We start from the raw sequence: 18548 nt of genomic DNA, 5'->3' as shown, positions 1-18548 counted from the left end.
GCGATATTGCAGTCATCTTTCTCTTGAATAGATGGATTGATTTTTCGCCACCGATCTCAATCCCACTTTATCGATCCCCATACTTGTTAGCGAATTCTTAGCAAATTATTCCACACTGTCGAATAATTATCCAATAATTGATTGATTGAAATTATGCATAGCTTAAATAAACATATCATGACCGAACAAGAGAACTATAACAGTTTTGAAATATTCAAAAAGGTACTAGATACTACAGTTGGAATATTGGAATCAAATATTTTGAATATCTAACGAAATTAACCTCATTTTTTAAAGACAGGTAAATTAAGAATTAAGATTGCAAAACTTACAAATAATTATAAGAAAGTACATTTTTACAACAACAAATAGTTGCATTTACTTTAATGGACTATTTTACTCGCATATAAATTAAATTTTATTGGAGGCACTCTATGGTTCTAAGTATGCAACAACTAAGTTATTGATAAAAACTTATTCCCCTTTATATTACCTACATTACCTTCACACTAAATTATTTACTAATAAAAATTATCTTAATTCTCTGGACTTTGCAGTTTTGTGTGTCTTATGGCTAATAATTGGGGATAAGTTGGGGACAAAAAGAAGAGTTGAAGACATTAATGAAAAATTTGAATTATATATGTCCCTGGTTTTCTAAACAGTTTTAAATTATGTATTGTCTTATTTTTGTTCATTACATTTAAAACTTTAAAAAACCAAACATTATTATTTTAACCCAGAAAATTTGAAAAATGTCAGACATTTGCCAGACAGGTTCTAACACTAGACATGGCGAAAAAAAATAAGGACCGATACAACAGTAATTTCAAATATTTAGATTTGCTGAAGAAATGAAATGTGAACTTTAGTGAACACCTGGGGTAGGTAAGGGGTTTGGAGCAGGGACCGTTTTTTGTAAATTTTAATAAAAAAAAACAATGTTATCAAAGCATTTTGTTCTAAATAGAGGCCCAGGTGTAAAATTAGTAATGTTATGGTTGAGCAATAAGTTTGAAAAAAAGGAACAAAATAAAATCCAGTATCAATTAAATACAAAAACAGGCAGGTTCAAAGTGACAAAACAAACTAAAATTATAAAATCTAATCATGTAAATATTTTGAAAGAAAGGTTTAATTTTGACAACCTAGCAAATATGTTGATTTAATTTTCTTAAAAAATAGTTGAATACCTTTGATTTTGATATGTGTGTTTAATGCAATTTATTCCCACAATAAATATCTACGAATGATTTATCTTAAAGAAAAACAACTTATATTGACTAACTGATGATTGAACTATAGTAAAATAAGTTTTAAATAGATTTATTTAGAATAAAAAATAAATAAATAAACTAATAAATATTATAACAATAAAGCCTAAGCGTGGTAAACGGGAGCAGGGTGGTAGACGGGAGCTGGCTTGTAGGGAGCTGGAGCAGCATGGTAGACAGGAGCAGACTTGTAAGGAGCTGGGGAAGGATGGTATGGCTCATATTTGGCTTCTCCAGAATAGGTAACATCAGCAACATAGCCAGAATAAGCATCAGCAACGTTGTAGGACACAGTTTGGATGCGACCGTCGGGAAGGGCAACAGAGTACTTTCCTTGGGTGGAGTATCCATCACGGGCCTCATCAGCTCCAAAGTTGAGTCCAGCATATTCATCACTGACAGCATATTGGTATTGGTAGGCTGCGGGTTCTTCCTTGTAGGAAGGAGCTGCGTGGTATGGTGCCGGTGCTGGGTGGTAGGGAGCTGGTCTGTAGAGGTCAGCAGGAGCAGAGATGGCAACAGCCAAAAGAGCAGACAATGCGACGAAGGACTGTAAAGAAGAAAACAAAATATGTTAAATAATGCTTGAGGATTTGATTTCTATTAGCTACTTACCTTCATGTTGATTGAATTGGAGTTAAAAAACTAATATCTTGTTTCATGATGCTTTGAGTATTTATACGCTTTTTTATAAAATTTAAAAAAAACATTGACGCAGACCCTACCTAAATATTCATTATTATTGTAGGGCGTGGAGTGAAACAGGGCAACAGTATGAACTGTTTGTTAACTGCATGTTTGGGATTTATAATCAAGAAAAAATCACTTCCTTCCTATTCCTTTGATTTTACCATGGGAATAGATGTAAATCAAAACTGTATTCGGTTTTCCACCTATGTAATTGGGTTAAAGAGATGATGTATCAATTATTTATGATTTTTTTGAAGTATTTATTATCTGTTATGCTATGAGATAAAATATCAATTTCAGAAATGTAATTTACAATTTAATATTCCTTTAATTTGCTTAATGTAATATGAAATTCGGAAACTCTGTCTAGTCAAGAGACAATCACTTGTTTTACAGGAAACCGATTCTTCCTTTTTTATTACCCATTCCTTTAATATGTGTAGATTATTTGTATACTTATATATTTTAATGCATAGTGTAAGGCAATACGAAGGTGTCTAATGGGAAAGAACCGGTTAGTTGTTGTTTTTGTTGTCCAGACAGTTATTTGGTTGTAAAATATTTGTTATACTCTGTGAAAGAAATTAAAACGACAGTGAGTTCAAAAGGCCAAGGGCGTGTACAATTTTCACGCCCACTGTCCACTGGACATGCATTTGTAAGAAATAAAGTTTATTTCCCTATGACGCCAGGGTTCATCCCTACATTTTTCTACTCTCGAAATCAGCTTACATTACAATATAAATCGGTTTGCTTATCGATGAAGTAAGTACTTAAATTGGGAAATAAACAAAGCAAAAGAACGACTTTAACGTGAACAAATTAATCAAAATCAACAAACCTTGATTAAAAATGGCAAATATTGTCTGATATTGTTTGGTACACCTAATATTTTCCTCAATACCCTTTCATCTCATACAACTACAATAAAAATCATATCTCAATCTAAAACCATTTGCATCATCATCTGGATTCAGATTTACACTCTGTGTAATAGGCAGAAAACAAGACTAACCCCTGAAATAAGGGAGAAACAACAGTTGCGGTAGTGTTATAAGTTCAACCTGACTTGCCACCTACATTTTTGTCTCTTGTAATTTTCCATTCAGGAGATTTTGCCGCATGACATATTTGCCTCCTTTTTATGTGTTTATATTATCGGTTCGAACTTTACTGTTGTATTTCGATCAGATTTTCTATAAAGCTAAGAGAAGAAGAAAAAAGGAAATTGACATGAATACTATCAAATGGTTAACTGACGTTACTCGAGTCAAGAAGGGAGGGGGAAATCACATTGACAATGTGAACTGGTCTTGTTATTTTGTCATAACATTCTTAACTTTGGTGTGAGTGAGCATTTAATAAATAATATTAATGTATTATGTTTATTGATATCTTTTAGAAATTTGCACATTTATAATTTTTTTCGAGAAAAGATATAATTAATAATAAGATCGATAATGATTTCTAAGAGACAAACGAATATATAAATGACTGAAAAAAGCAAGAAAGACAATACTAATAGAAAATATTTATTAAGTAATATTAGACATGGGTACATTGCATAAGTTTGCTTTACTTCATATTTTCTCTATCTATCTCAAAATTGGAGATAGCAGATAGTTGAATTAACATTTTCGCAACCTTCTAATATTAAGAGGAATTTATTATTGGAGTTGGAAGAAAAGGATCTCGATTTTTCCGAGATATTCGGACAATTAACACTTTGGAGGAGCATAAAAATAAATTGAAGGCTCATTATGTGGAGCAAGTTGTGATTTTGTCTGTTCTGAAGTATTCCAGGAGGGAGGGGGGACTTGGAGTCGATCCATGAACTGAGGGATTAGATGGAGGAGATCACATCTAATTAAGTAAAGTCTACAACTTTTTCTTGTATCTACTATGATCCATTACAATATAATTACACGATGAACTTAATAAATAGCATTGACATGCACTTCTATGCCATCAAATCCAAACATATATAAATATAAATTTCTAATGACAAGGCTTATGCCGCGCGGAAACTTATTTGAACAATTGTGATTCATTGAGTCGAAATCCCTCTCCACCTACTCCAAAAATATGTTATTTGCTTTGCAAAGTTATTTCTTTATTATTGAATGCCGTCAGCCGTCACTTTCTCCATTTCCAAGATAGAAACAGAGAATATAACGTATAATAAACTTATACAATGTATCGTCCGACTGGTCTTTAATATACTAAGAAATTCACTTTACTATTATTCAATTTTGATATGTTTCATTCAGAAGTAGTACAATCATTCTTATCAAAGTATTTTCACATCCTCAACATGATTCCTCTTCTCCTGAACAAAATTCCTTGTGTATGGAGAGAGCATTTTCCCAGCAATAATGTCTTCCACCTTAATTTGCTCAATAGTGTCAGCAGGTAAAGAAGATTGATTACTTTCTTAATTTAAAATTAATTTTGAACGATATGGTTATCGAAATGTATTCATAGAAATTATTTACATATAAAACTACTATATTTAACATTTCTGATGGTGCAGAGAGGCCATCCACCTCAATTACATATATTAAGGAATTCAGCATTAGAAGTTTCATAGTATTTGAAGGATAAGTCTAATCGGTCCTAACTTTTTTGAGATCCCTTATGAGATTATCTCTACTGCATGAGAAGTTTCAGAATATTTTATGGGAAATTATATTAAAATAATGTACTCTTCAGAAAATTCCGTTGTCTGGCTTTGTAAAGGCATATTTACGATGGTTTCAACCATTTTTTATTCACTTTTTACAATTCAGTTATATTTTAATAATAACACAATGCCTTGTGTATCAGGAGCGTTCACAGGATTATATAAATATTTGGTTTTTTAACTTTTTTAAAAAATCCAAATACTATCATTTTTTAGAAAATAATTTCAAAAATCCATAGCTATTCATACGAATTCAAAAAGTTAAACTTTTGGGAATAAAAAATTGACCTAAAAATATTAAAATTCTTGGCAAAAATTTAAATAATTAAATTTATTTTTAAAAATTTCAATCCATAGCTTTTCACAGAAATTTAAATTTATGGGAAAATAATTTTAAAAGTCTACAGATATTCACAAGTAATATCAAAAATTAAATTGCATAAATAAAATTTTTTAGAAAAAAATATAGGAATTTTAGTTTTAAAAATCAAATCTTTTGGAGAAAAAGATCAAAACTTCATAGTTTTTTACAAAATTAAATTTTTCTGGAAAAAAATATGAAGAACTAAATTTTCTGTAAATTTGGATATTTGGGGGGGGGCTACAGGCCCCTCCAGCCTAAACCCTGCGGACCTGTGCATTTACACTTTTTGAAGTAGACTATTTCAAAAAAAAGATAGCATCAATCCAATATTTCTACGAATTATGATGCCCCACATTTGGATGTCCTTAATGAATACATAAAAAGCGTACTTCCATTTGTTCTAATTTCTGCCCACGAAGTTGAATGAAGGTTATGGAATAATTTACATTTGTTTCCCTGTTCCTACAGAAAACTTAGACATAGGGTCAAATACTTGTAACTTGTCTCTTACTATTAAATTAATGATTATGACAAATCTAGAGAACCTAAACACTAAACGGTGAAGGCAAGCTAAAATGTAAATTTAATTTGATTTTATAATAGTTATTTAATATAAAATATGATGTACACAGAACTAACAAACAAATCTTTCTTTTATTTTTATTTAAATAGTTATAGTTCTTAGGTTTCGAGCTCATGTAAAGTCATTGATTGAATTATCCAATAAAAGACAATATGTTGTCCAGCTCAATTAGAAGATTTTGAGTACAAGTACCCACGTCCAAAACATTTGAGGATTATTGGGCAATAACTATGTACATATATCCTCTGATGATCTATAGTTTCAGATTTTTTTTTCATTTTGGAGGAGGAATACCACATCTTATTGTAGCTGAAATTTTTATTTTCTAAATATACATTTAAGTGTAGTTTGTAATTACCTAGTTGAAAAAAAGTCATAACATTAAAAAACTAAGAAAATACTGTATTAATACAAATAAATATCACAGAAATACTAAATTTATTACATGTAATAATTTTATCACCATTTGACCTAGAATACTAGAACTTTTGTAGTATTTAATAAGGCCTATAAATATATTGATAAATCTGTTTCATCAGGGAAAAATTAGATATCTACAAATCAAATATATAGCTTATCAAGGTAGAAACGATTAATAAACATTTGAACCTACCCTAAACAATAAAACAATGAATATTGACTCACAAATAAGAAAACCATACAAAATTAGTTTCAAATAGATTTATTTAGCATTAAAAATAAATAAATAAACTAATAAATATTATCAGCATGAAGCTTAAGCGTGGTAGATGGGAGCAGCGTGGTAGACAGGAGCAGGCTTGTAGACAGGGGCAGGTTTGTATGGAGCTGGGGCAGCGTGGTAGACGGGAGCAGGCTTGTAAGGAGCGGGAGCAGGATGGTAGGGCTCGTATTTAGCCTCTCCAGAGTAGGTGACGTCGGCAACATAACCTGAGTAAGCATCAGCAACGTTGTAGGACACAGTTTGGATGCGACCGTCGGGAAGGGCAACAGAGTACTTTCCTTGGGTGGAGTATCCATCACGGGCCTCATCAGCTCCAAAGTTGAGTCCAGCATATTCATCACTGACGGCATATTGGTATTGGTAGACTGCGGGATCTTCCTTGTAGGAAGGAGCTGGGTGATAAGGAGCGGGTTTGTAGGCTGGAGCAGGGTGATAAGGGGCTGGGTGGTATGGAGCGGGTGCTGGGTGGTCAGCAAAGGCAACAGCCAAGAGAGCAGACAAAGCAATGAAGGACTGTAAAGAGAAGAAAAAAAATGGTGAATTCAAGGTCCACATTTGAGGATTTGATTCTTATTCATTATTTACCTTCATGTTGATTGAATTGGAGTTAGAATACTAATACTTTGATTCTGGATGCTTTGAGTATTTATACATACGCATTAAAAAAAAAATTGACGCAGACCCTGCCTAAATATTCATTGTTATTGAAGGGCGTGGAGTAAAAGAGGGCAACATTACAGACTGTATATGCAAGTTTATTATGTAGAAGAAACATTCACTCAAGTATTTATTTTCCAATTGACACTTACATAATTATCAACATATCAAAATATAAATGTGTATTTATCAGGATTGTACTCAAATGGTTTTATATAATAATTTCTTCATATTATGTTTACTTTTATGTATATTTCTCTTCAAGCAAATGAATTCAAACTATGTATTAAATAGTGAACTACTTATTGTGGTGTTGTGTTTATTTTTATTTATAGGCTAATTCACTAATTACTCTATTATTATTGTGATATTCATTTGATTTATACTATTTAAGATTGCTTTAATTTTGAATGGCTTAATATGTCAAAATGAGCATCTTTTGTGGTACTTTTTTTTCAAGATCTTCATAGTTTTAATCTAAAATGGCGTGAATATCAATTGAATTCAAATTAGTACTTTTCTATGTTTTCAATCCAGTCAATGACATCAAAACTTGACATTATCCATGGGTTTTGACAAAAAGGGATTCCATTAAACAGAAAATAAAATTTCCATCTTTGATAATCTTTGAACAGTGATGTCCTTTAATTTAATGGTGTTGCTTATATAACCTCTGAATAGGTTTAAGTATGTAGAAAATCGTTTAATCTGAAGGATTGCCAGAATCGAAAAATTCAGTTCAAACATTTTGTTTCAGGGTTAATAATATTCAAGAGAGAGTTTGTTAAAAATTAAAACAATTTTTGCCTTTGATTCAATTACTCGATACTGATATGTATCAGACACATGTAAATTTGATTCGCCATATCTTGTATTATCTGAATCAATTTTGGAAGAGCCTTTCGCTGTTCCATTACACATTGGACCTTTGCAACTAGGGATTTGAGCTAATAGGAGGAGACCATTGGTGCCTCTAAAGCTTTTACTTGGAGCTCATCTAAAAATAGATGAAGACTTAGTCAATATGACGAATAAATTATAAACAAGGTAGATAGCCATTTAGTCTAAGTTTCATGTGTTGACTACTTACCAGTTAAATATTGGACACTATCCATCCTTTATCCTTGCAAACACAGCTATTATTTCATCAAAGAGATCACTCCTTCTATTCCTTTGTTGTATTTAGAAATGCTTCCATGACATGTCAGGTTCTTTTACAAATTTTTAATCCTATTCTCCTGGCCTTAGAAAATGAAATATCTTTAAAACTATCTTTAAAATTTTGATAAGAGTAAGATATTTCTCATGGAAAAATATATTCTTAGAAATCACGATGCTAATCTTACTGACAAGATGTTAATCACCTAATTTCAGAATAAAACTATATAAGTAAAAAATGAATGGAAATAATAAAAAGTTGATCTTAAAAAATATCAAGGATTACAAAAACATTTCTAATTAAAAGTTAACACGTAGGCTTTATACTGAAGAAAATATTTGCGTTTTCTCAATGACCATAATTTTAATTCGACCTAGACTTAGTAATTCAGTAGATAATTTTTGCTTTTCTTTTTATATAATTATTCAGTTAACTACTCAGAACAGGTAAACAGAAATTAATCAATAAGTGTAGAATTTAGAAGTGGGAATATTAGGTCTCTCTCTTTGGCAAAATATCCATTGTTCTAGATATTGTGGGATGTGTCGAAAGTCTATTGTTTCTCATTGGAAAAGATGATTTGGCTACCATGGGACATCCAATCGCTTAGCACTTTTCTTCCATAGAGAGCCTGTGATTACTCATTAATCACAGAAAGCCAGAATTCGTCAAGTAATATTGAATCAAATTCGGTTTTTAGTATTGGGTCACAAAAAAGTTCAATAAGCGCATATTCCATATAAAACTACCGATGATTAGCTGTGGTGGTAAAGGTGCGTATCCAGTTATGTTTCGGTGAGGCATTATCTTCTGGGAAATACTTTTTAAAATGATCCATATGAAACTTATAAAAAACATATAGATTCATCATTATGTAAGTTTTGATGTTACTCAAAATAATGTCAATTTCAATTATTTTCTTCTTTTTTGGAAATCATGGTGTAAACCCTCCGTTGTGTCCTGCGACACTACAGGTGCCGTGACCCTCATTTTGGGAACTATTGCTGTAATCAACATCTTTTTACGGTTAATTAAGTATCTGAATCTGTATGAAAGGGTGAATCTTACTACAAATTAATGGATAAAATATCATTTTTTACTAGAAATGGGTTAATGAAAACCTCTTACATTATTTAATTTATCTTTTTTTTTCTTCATGTGAGAGTAAATCATGCCTACGGTACAACGACATTGACGGTATATGGTACGGTACATAATCCAAATTTATTTTCTAATTGGTGGTTTTAATAAATAAAGTGTATAATTATGTTGTTTTCTTAATATTTAATCATATATATTGTTCTGTATTCTTCATCCATAATAAAAACTTTTAAAATATCAGTTACTTACAAAGAGAACCACAAAGTTATTCAAGATTATTCAAAGAATTAAAAAGACAAGACAAACCAAATTTCTTTTTTTTATATTCACAAGGAAATAACGAATTTTTATTAATCAGAGCAATAAAAACTCAAGAGCTAAATTGAAATAAGTTTGATGTTATAAAATATTGAGTCAACCACTTCTTTGGCAATATTTATTTTCGACGGCAAACGCACGTTCCTCATTACTCCAACGTAGGAAAGCGTCTGACTGTACTTCCCAAAAAAACCTTGCCTCTAGATTGAAATCACGTTACTACTTGTACAGCCTGATCGCCACACATAGAAAGGAATTTATGTCGTAGCACCCTGTAAATATATGCAAATATTCAGCGACCTTTCTTTTCTAGTTTATGATGGTTAATATTTGCAAGTTGAAAAGTATAAACTTTTATGTTAAAGAAATGGAACACTAAATATAAATATTTGCTGCTCAAATTAGTTTATTTCAAAAGTTTAAAATGATTTATATAAACAAATTGTTAGTATTTTTATATATAGTACGAAAATTAATCGATCTAACACACTTTTATTCTCCATCATGATACTTAACAGCAATTAAAATAGACTAAACTTTATGAAGTTTTGAACTCCAGATTGGAAATGTGGTATTAGTTGTTTTTGATCAGATTCAGATTTTTCAGACAAAGGCCATTACGTTTTTTGGTGGGATAAGCTATTTTTGATTCAAGGCTATTTAAGCCTTTGTTATTGAAGATGGAGATAAATGGTAAAAAATGCCAAATATTTATCAACGTATTTCTATTATGTTGTTTTCATGTAGAGGATTTGAGTTATCTTTGTTTCAATAAGAAAATGAACGTCCTAGTTTCAAGAACTCATAGCTCCAAGGAGAATGAATAAAAAAACAGTAAAAATACTTTATCTGACGGGTGAAAATTTCGATTGAAGATTCTCCTTCAAGCACCATCTATATTTTTATAAAATTTGGGATAAAGTCATCACAAGAGTTCAAAGCTATAGCTATTTTTTTGGAGAATTGAAGCAAGAAAAGTCCCTTAATGTATTCAAGAGCTAAAAGTGAGAGGATCATAGTGGTATAATCCAGAAAACATGAAAGTTCAAAGTAAATCTATCTTTTGAATGGAATCAAGGATCTTTGTGTGTTAAAAAGAATCCCTAACAACAAACCTACTCCCCTATCTAAAACTAACATTCGCATGACTAAATTTTAAAAAAAGCGGGATTTTTATTAATCATGAAAAGACAGATCAAAATCAATTTATGATTTGTTGAAATACTATATTTAGCATTATTTTTTTTATCCAATAGGTCGTCCTTTACAGGCAATAATATCTTCCAGACACCGGTGAACCGACTGGCAGCTCTTGACGTGAAGGCCATGCCCATGACGTACCACGCTGTGTTGATGGCAGCTTGGAGATCATCCAAATTTGGAGGATATGTGACTCGAATATTTTTCTTAAAGAATTAAAACACAAAAAATTATTACGTAAGTTCAAGAGGAGCAGAATAAATATGATATTTTTTAATATTAACATTAACAACATTAGTTTGTGTTGTCAACACAATAAAGTTTGTTATTATTATAGTTCACCCGTTATAATTCAATTTATCATGAAAACCTTTAATGAATTTAAGAACCAAAATGTAATATTTTGTATTCATGAGGTTGAGTGTGATAAACAAAATAACTATTCATACTACATGAGTGGCAACTTGTATACTTTAATTGAAAAGAAAAAGGAAATAAGAAAACTAAAGGACCAACTTAAAAGTGAACACATTAATCAAATACACTAAATCTTGATTAAAAGTAGACAAATTTACGAAATATTTCAAAAAAATACATTTTTAGAAAAACACAAAATTGCATTTATTTTGAAAAATGTTAAGGCATACAAAAAGTTAGTTAACAAATTTAAAGTAATTTTATACAATTTGGGGTATACAGAACCCCAAAGGAAAAGTGATTTTCATAATAGAAATGGTATTTTTATTTTTTGTTTAAAGAATAATAATTTGTAAATAATGTTAGTTTAATTCCCTAAGGCATTCATTCACGATTTCCATAATTCAATTTCATATTTCATTTAATTACTTTTCTAATAATGGGAAAAAAAATCGACTGTCGTAAAATAAGAAGTTATTTGCTATGCAGTGAGAATTCCTTGTATAATCCATGAATTAAACATCTGCTTAAACTATTCACTTTTAAAATCAAACAACCATTTTATTATAACCTTACGATTCTTATCAAATGAATTATTTTATTTCATTGTTTAGGTGTAACATGAATTACTTTATTTGTAAATGTAAAGCTATCTATAGAAGGAACAGGTTCATCAATAAAAGATAAATATGATGAACAAGGAAGGAACTGACGGTATAATATGACTATAACTATGCAGGGGCGTCTCCAGCATTATATTTAGGGGGGGGGCTTTGGAAAAAACATTTTGAGAAAAATGAATATTGAATTTTCTAGTAACAAGCAAAAATCCTTAATTTGGGGGGATTTGCTAGAGCCCTCTAGCCCACCAACAGCGGATACCCCTGTTATGTCATGGATACTCCTCAAGAAATGCTTTCTTTTGACGAGATTTAAACAGAGCTTCTTATCTTCCATATTCACAAATAATGGAGATATGGGAATAGAAGTTAGATATAAAAAAATATGATACATTCTAATTAAAAAATTATTTCCACAACTCCACATACAACAAGTTTTAATTGATAAATTGTATCTATGCCTGCAATCAACAGCTGGTTCAATTTGATTTCCAACCCTTCACTCTAGTAGTCCTTTTTTGATTGACTAAGATATATTAATTGGTACTGATCAAATAACTAATCAAGCTGTCTATATAGTTAGATTTTATAACTTTATTCAAATAAATAAGGCAATATCATATAAATTTTTTAAGAGTGATAGACAGGAGCTGGCTTGTAGACAGGGGCAGGCTTGTAAGGAGCTGGAGCAGCATGGTAGACGGGAGCGGGCTTGTAAGGAGCTGGAGCAGGGTGATATGGCTCGTATTTAGCCTCTCCGGAGTAGGTAACGTCAGCAACATAGCCAGAGTAAGCATCAGCAACGTTGTAGGATACAGTTTGGATGCGACCGTCGGGAAGGGCAACAGAGTACTTTCCGTTGGTTGAGTATCCATCACGGGCCTCATCAGCTCCAAAGTTGAGTCCAGCATATTCATCACTGACAGCGTATTGGTATTGGTAGGCTGCGGGTTCTTCCTTGTAGGTAGGAGCTGCGTGGTATGGTGCCGGTGCTGGGTGGTATGGAGCAGGGGCTGGGTGGTATGGAGCTGGTCTGTAGGGGTCAGCAGGAGCAGACATGGTAACAGCCAAAAGAGCAGATACGACGACAAAAGACTGTAAAAAGGAGAAGGTTAATTCACGATCCACATTTGAGGATTTGATTTGCATTCGTTACTTACCTTCATGCTGATTGAATTGTAGTTATAAAACTAATGTCTTTATTCTTGATACTATGAGTATTTATACGCATTCAAAAAGAAGAAGAACTCCATTCACGCAGACCCTGTCTAAATATTTATTATTATTGTTGGGCGTGGATTGCAATAGAGCATCACTAAGGTCTTTTCGTCGACAGTACATATGTAGAAGATAAAATCATTAGGATATTTTCATTCACATTCTTTGATGTAACAAATTTTAAAAAACACAATATTTGATAAAGTAATCAGAGTGTTTGTAAATTCATTTAATAATTTTACGTGGAATTATCCTAACATTCAATAAGTATTGAGCTTTGAGTTAATGCTAAATATTTTTAAGAGAAGATTGATTGTAAAGTTAATTAGTTTGCAGAACAAAATGGATCCAAAGGTAGAATTTGAGCTTCATCATCCAAGTTAGAAAACTTTTTGTTTTGAAAATATGAATGTATCTAACAATGATTTAACATTATATATATTCCAGAAGTGGTTCTTAAAATTCAAATATGTAATACTATATCAGGTATGGACAATTATTTTTTCGTTGAGGGCACCTAAAAAAACATTTTTGAGGACCGGTTCAAGTACAACCAATGTACTGTATACACACATATAACATTTTTTTGACAAGATTATAAAATTCGTCTATATTATAATGGGCATGAACGTTGTTTGCTTATTATTAGTTTGTAAACAAAGCAACAGAAAATGGTGCGGTCTTGAGGGAAAATAATACAACTTCCCGAATGATAAAATTCATGGCATTACCTCACATGACACATATAAAAATAACATGTTGTATTTTATTGTCAGCTGGCGAATTTTTGGGATTATTTTTTCCTCATCAGTGTCCTGAACGTTGATTGATTGAATAGGAACTGGTCTTTGCTGTGAACAATTTTCAGCATTTATTAAAATATCATTCCGAAAGAATTTGCTAACTACCAACTGATTTTGGGTCTTCTTCGAAGCATACGTCATTTTTTATAAGGACTAGTTTAAATAACAAAATTGATTCATTAGTTCATGATGAGACGTCAAAGCAAATTTTTCCATCCAATCAAAATCTACGAGGTCTGAGGTAATGTGGTTCTTATTGTCACCTTAAAAAATCCATGATTTTTTTGCATTCCATCACTTTCTGCATGGGTTGTAATAATGAATATATATTTCGTTATGCTAAATATGTAACATTTGAGCATCGTTCAACCATCTCCCTTGACGCATAATCTTTTGAGTAAAATTGTAAATTTCTCAAAATTTGCATACATTTATATTTTAAAACAAATAAAACGATAAATAAATGACAATTATTGTCGATAAAGTGTTTTGTAATACAATAAATCTTCTTTTATAAAGCAAAGTTTATACTTCTGTCTGTCTGAATATATGAAAACAAGTCACAGATTTCACTGTATCAAGTCTCCTTGTTGAAAATCATAAAAATATTTTGATATCAGAAATAATACTGTGGTCGTATAATAAAATATTGCTGACATGTGCATGTATAAAAAGAGCACATTTTCTGTTTGTTTTTTGTGTTTGGTGTTTTATGTAATTTATAATTCATGGAATTTTTTAGCAAATGTTAAGATTTGAATTAAATATAGAGGTTGCTATGTTAAAATGATTTTTTTTCATTTTGTTAGTGAATTTTCTAATGACTAAAGTATTAATCCATCCAAGTATATCTTTTTTGTCCAAACTCATATTATTATTTCTTACATACTTCAGGACAGAATACATAGGAATAATTGATATAAGTATAAGAAGTTACATGGGAATGTGCTAATGAAAAACGGAGCGTAAATCTTATAATTTATTGGGTAGTTTATTTTCTATATTATTAAAGCAAAATTTATCTTATAGCCGACGCCTAATTACTCTTGGCAATGTGGATACTACCCCTGGTATTATCTAATTAATATTAAAGCTACAAAAACTACCCAAAGATATATTTATGATAACAGCCAAAGTTAGTATTGTAACTTTATTTTAATAAAAAAAAATTAGAGATATCAAATACTGCTAGTCTACCTAGTCTATACCCTAGTCTATAGTGTATTTTACCATCGTTTAAGGAACTCTCCAATTCCAGCATTCAGAGAGAAAAACATTTTTTAGAAGAGATCAAAAATACGAACAACATTTTGTATTTGATTTATTTGGGAGTTAGTTTGCCTTAGACACGTTAAAATTTAGCATATCATATCTATAATCTATTTATAGATTATACTACCCTGGGGCAATTACATAGGTCGTTGGGAAATGGTTACATCAGTTAAACTATCTCGATTGAGTTAGGAGTTAAGGAAAATAAAATGAAATATATTTTGGAAAAACAAAAAGAGCCTTTTGAAAATGCTGAATGATTAATTTTTAATACATTACTGCAGACCAAAATTTAATATAGCTGTATTATATCTCTTAATTAATTTTATAGATTGAATAAATTCAGTACCTACAAAGCTTTTGATGGTTCGGTCAACACTAACAAACAAATTTCTGTGAATTTTTAATATAGCATATAAAAGAATACATAATAAACTGGAATTGTCACATGGTAGAGGGTAAACCCCATCCTAAAATCAAATTGAAAGATGTATCTTAATTTATTCCAAAGCTATGTTCGATTAAGCATCTTTTACGTTTTGTGCTTTCTTGCCCTTGACCTTTAAAAATGTTATCGCCTCGTATTGTGACCATACCTAATTTTTGTATTAAGTTTAGTCAAAATCGATCTGTAACTTTTGCCGTAATCTTCGTTGCCGGAGTTAACAGCACCGTAGAACTTGCAACTCTTGTTACCACTAATCTATATTGCTGAAACTTACAATTTCTAACATTTCTCATCAACTGCATGATTACAAAATCAGTTTTTATCCAATATCTCGAAGAAAAGTTGAAAAAAGTTTTTTATTACTTTTTTGCAACAATGTGTGTTATATTACATGATTGTGATGTAACTTTGTTGGTAAATATTTTTTGATGTTGTAGAACATGAGCCAGCTGCAACCATTCTTTATTTCAATTGCCTACTTTATCGAAGCTGAACTACGTGAGAACTGTTGAAACTACATATTTAAACAGTTTGACTGGTATATTGCATCTTAAAACATTTTAACTTCAAAATATTTATTTTACCCTATACATATGAAACCTTTAGAATTACATTTCCTTTCTTAATTTATTTAAAACCTTAACCATACCGGTGAAAGTCAACGGAGAGTCCGTACTTGGACTCCAGGATGACCAATGTCCAGGTATGTGCAACATATTAAAATTAATAAAATATACGTAGTGAAATACTTAAATTAGCTTGTGCCAATTTTTTTCACTTCATAGAAAATGCTACTTTTTCCTAATGACGTGTCCTATTTTTTCTTCTCCTCGCAGAAATAAATCTGCTTATTGTTGTGTCAGTCCTGATATGTTACTGGAGACTACAGTCCTGTCGATTTCTGTCTCGTTTCGGTCTAGTTCAGTCCTGCATATCAATCCTAAAATCTAAAAAGTTCGTTATATGATGATGTAAATCAATTTTGTTTTAATCAGTTTTAGTACTGATATCCTGAAGGACCGACAGGGTTAAGGACCGATCCTATGAACTAATAGGACCATTCCTAAGACTGGACTTGAGCAACAAAATAAGGATTTACACAACAATTACTCTGTTAATTCAACTAAAGGGCGGGAGGAGTTATGTATTTTTGAAGGTTGTATTGATAGTATATGGGGTAATTCTTGGGTTCCTCAACGACCTAGTGGACAAACAAGTTGTCTAGTAGCCATTTCAAAATATAACGATTATGTGATCTTTTTCTTCCCCACTTGAAAATATAGTTTTGGTATCGAATTAATAAAAATGATTGCATAAATAACAAAATATTATTGTTTTTAAATTATATAATGAATACATTCTCAAATAAGATTAATTCCAAAAAACAAAATTGCTCAGTTCAACTCTAGATTTTTTTTAATTCATGCTTAGACACACTACATTTGGAAGTAGTGCAGGATAACCCACTCGAAAATCAAAAACTACATAATCTATATCAATAAATCGTTTGCATACAAAGTACAAATTTATTTGTGAATTATTGCTCCAAATTCCTAACTCTGTTGTATATTTATTCATGTATACTAAAATCTTAATTAGCATTCTAAATTGTTCTATTTTTTTTTTTTGCAGCAATGGAATTTAACATAATGTTAAAGAAGTCATTTTCCTTAATTTGTTAAAAATATATTTTTTTAAATAAAATTTTAATGCTGTTGATCTTCAAATTCATACATAAAATCCATTTCATATCTCCAGCCTTATTTTTTCATTATCAAAAAATAAAAATCAATCAGTAATAAAAAGGATAAAATAGGTTTCTGCGTCTTGTTTATGTTTGTAAATGCATTATCTTTGCTGATCAGAGTTAAATATTACCAGATAGGCACTGCACAAAAATGGGGACCAAAGGGATTTTAAACTTTCTACATTTCGAGAATTTAAAAATCATATAGCAGCCAAAAAATATATTGGACCAAAAACCCAAAAAAATATTTAGTTTTTTCTATATTAGATTTTATAAATTTATTTAGCATAAATAAATAAATTATTTATCATTGGAAAATAGTAATACAATGCCGGAAAGATGCTTAAGCGTGGTAGACGGGAGCAGGCTTGTAGACAGGGGCAGGTTTGTAGGGAGCTGGAGCAGCATGGTAGACGGGAGCGGGCTTGTAAGGAGATGGTGCAGGGTGGTATGGTTCGTATTTGGCCTCTCCTGAGTAGGTGACGTCAGCAACATAGCCAGAGTAAGCATCAGCAACGTTGTAGGATACAGTTTGGATACGACCGTCGGGAAGGGCAACAGAGTACTTTCCTTGGGTGGAGTATCCATCACGGGCCTCATCAGCTCCAAAGTTGAGTCCAGCATATTCATCACTGACGGCATATTGGTATTGGTAGACTGCGGGTCTTCCTTATAGGTAGGAGCAGGATGATATGGAGCCGGAGCTGGGTGGTATGGAGCTGGTCTGTAGGGATCAGCAGGAGCAGACATGGTAACAGCCAAAAGAACAGATACGACGACAACAGACTGTAAAAAATTAGAAGGTTAATTCATGATTTACATTTGAGGACTTAATTTTCAATTGTAACTTACCTTCATTTTGGTTTAATTGGAGTAATAAAACTGATGTCTTGTTTCTTGATGCTTTTAGTATTTATACGTATTTTTAAATAAAAAAAAAAACTACTTACGCAGCCTATATTTTTGTAGGGCGTTGAGTTAAACAGAACAGCACTAGGATTTGTTAACGCAAGTTATTAAGGGGAAGAAAAATGTACTTCCTCTCCACACTTATTCTACTTTTTTAGTATATTAAATTGATATCTAATTTTAAAAAAATTTTATAGCAAAATTAAGCTAACAAACATTTTTATTTTTTATGGTAATGACATAATATTTTACTCTTATTGAGAGGCAAATTCCGAAAGGAATCAATCTTTGCTCATTTGTAAAGCAATATTTTAGCGTAAAAGTGTAATATATGAAGATGAAATATCCTTAAATGAATTATTTTATGCAAGTTTTCTTCCTG

General features: G+C 31.2%; 3 protein-coding genes across 4 annotated transcripts; all 3 read right to left on the bottom strand.

Moving 5' to 3' along the window:
* Positions 1 to 1310: 1310 nt before the first annotated feature.
* On the bottom strand, positions 1311 to 1955 carry LOC121122890 (cuticle protein 8-like). Its single transcript, XM_040717969.2, has 2 exons — positions 1890 to 1955; positions 1311 to 1824 (listed from the first exon to the last, which is right to left on the bottom strand). The coding sequence occupies exons 1-2, from the start codon at positions 1893 to 1895 to the stop codon at positions 1381 to 1383; spliced, it is 450 nt and encodes a 149-aa protein (XP_040573903.1). The 5' UTR covers positions 1896 to 1955; the 3' UTR covers positions 1311 to 1380.
* A 4305-nt stretch (positions 1956 to 6260) lies between these two features.
* Positions 6261 to 6940, bottom strand: LOC121122923 (uncharacterized). Its single transcript, XM_040718000.2, has 2 exons — positions 6883 to 6940; positions 6261 to 6810 (listed from the first exon to the last, which is right to left on the bottom strand). The coding sequence occupies exons 1-2, from the start codon at positions 6886 to 6888 to the stop codon at positions 6331 to 6333; spliced, it is 486 nt and encodes a 161-aa protein (XP_040573934.2). The 5' UTR covers positions 6889 to 6940; the 3' UTR covers positions 6261 to 6330.
* Positions 6941 to 12345: 5405 nt separating this feature from the next.
* LOC121122889 (uncharacterized) lies at positions 12346 to 18150 on the bottom strand. Of its 2 annotated transcripts, none has more exons than XM_071894010.1 (2): positions 18110 to 18150; positions 12346 to 12864 (listed from the first exon to the last, which is right to left on the bottom strand). In XM_071894010.1, the coding sequence occupies exons 1-2, from the start codon at positions 18113 to 18115 to the stop codon at positions 12400 to 12402; spliced, it is 471 nt and encodes a 156-aa protein (XP_071750111.1). In that variant the 5' UTR covers positions 18116 to 18150; the 3' UTR covers positions 12346 to 12399. The 2 variants fall into 2 exon arrangements, with proteins under 2 accessions (XP_071750111.1, XP_040573902.1); XM_040717968.2 differs by lacking the exon at positions 18110 to 18150 and adding an exon at positions 12930 to 13006.
* Between the last annotated feature and the right edge of the window lie 398 nt (positions 18151 to 18548).

This window comes from Lepeophtheirus salmonis, unplaced genomic scaffold (assembly GCF_016086655.4).
Source record: "Lepeophtheirus salmonis unplaced genomic scaffold, UVic_Lsal_1.4 unplaced_contig_942_pilon, whole genome shotgun sequence".
Taxonomy (NCBI): Eukaryota; Metazoa; Arthropoda; class Copepoda; order Siphonostomatoida; family Caligidae; genus Lepeophtheirus; species Lepeophtheirus salmonis.
Note: the sequence above shows the minus strand (reverse complement) of the source record. Positions and strands in the feature narration are given on the sequence as shown.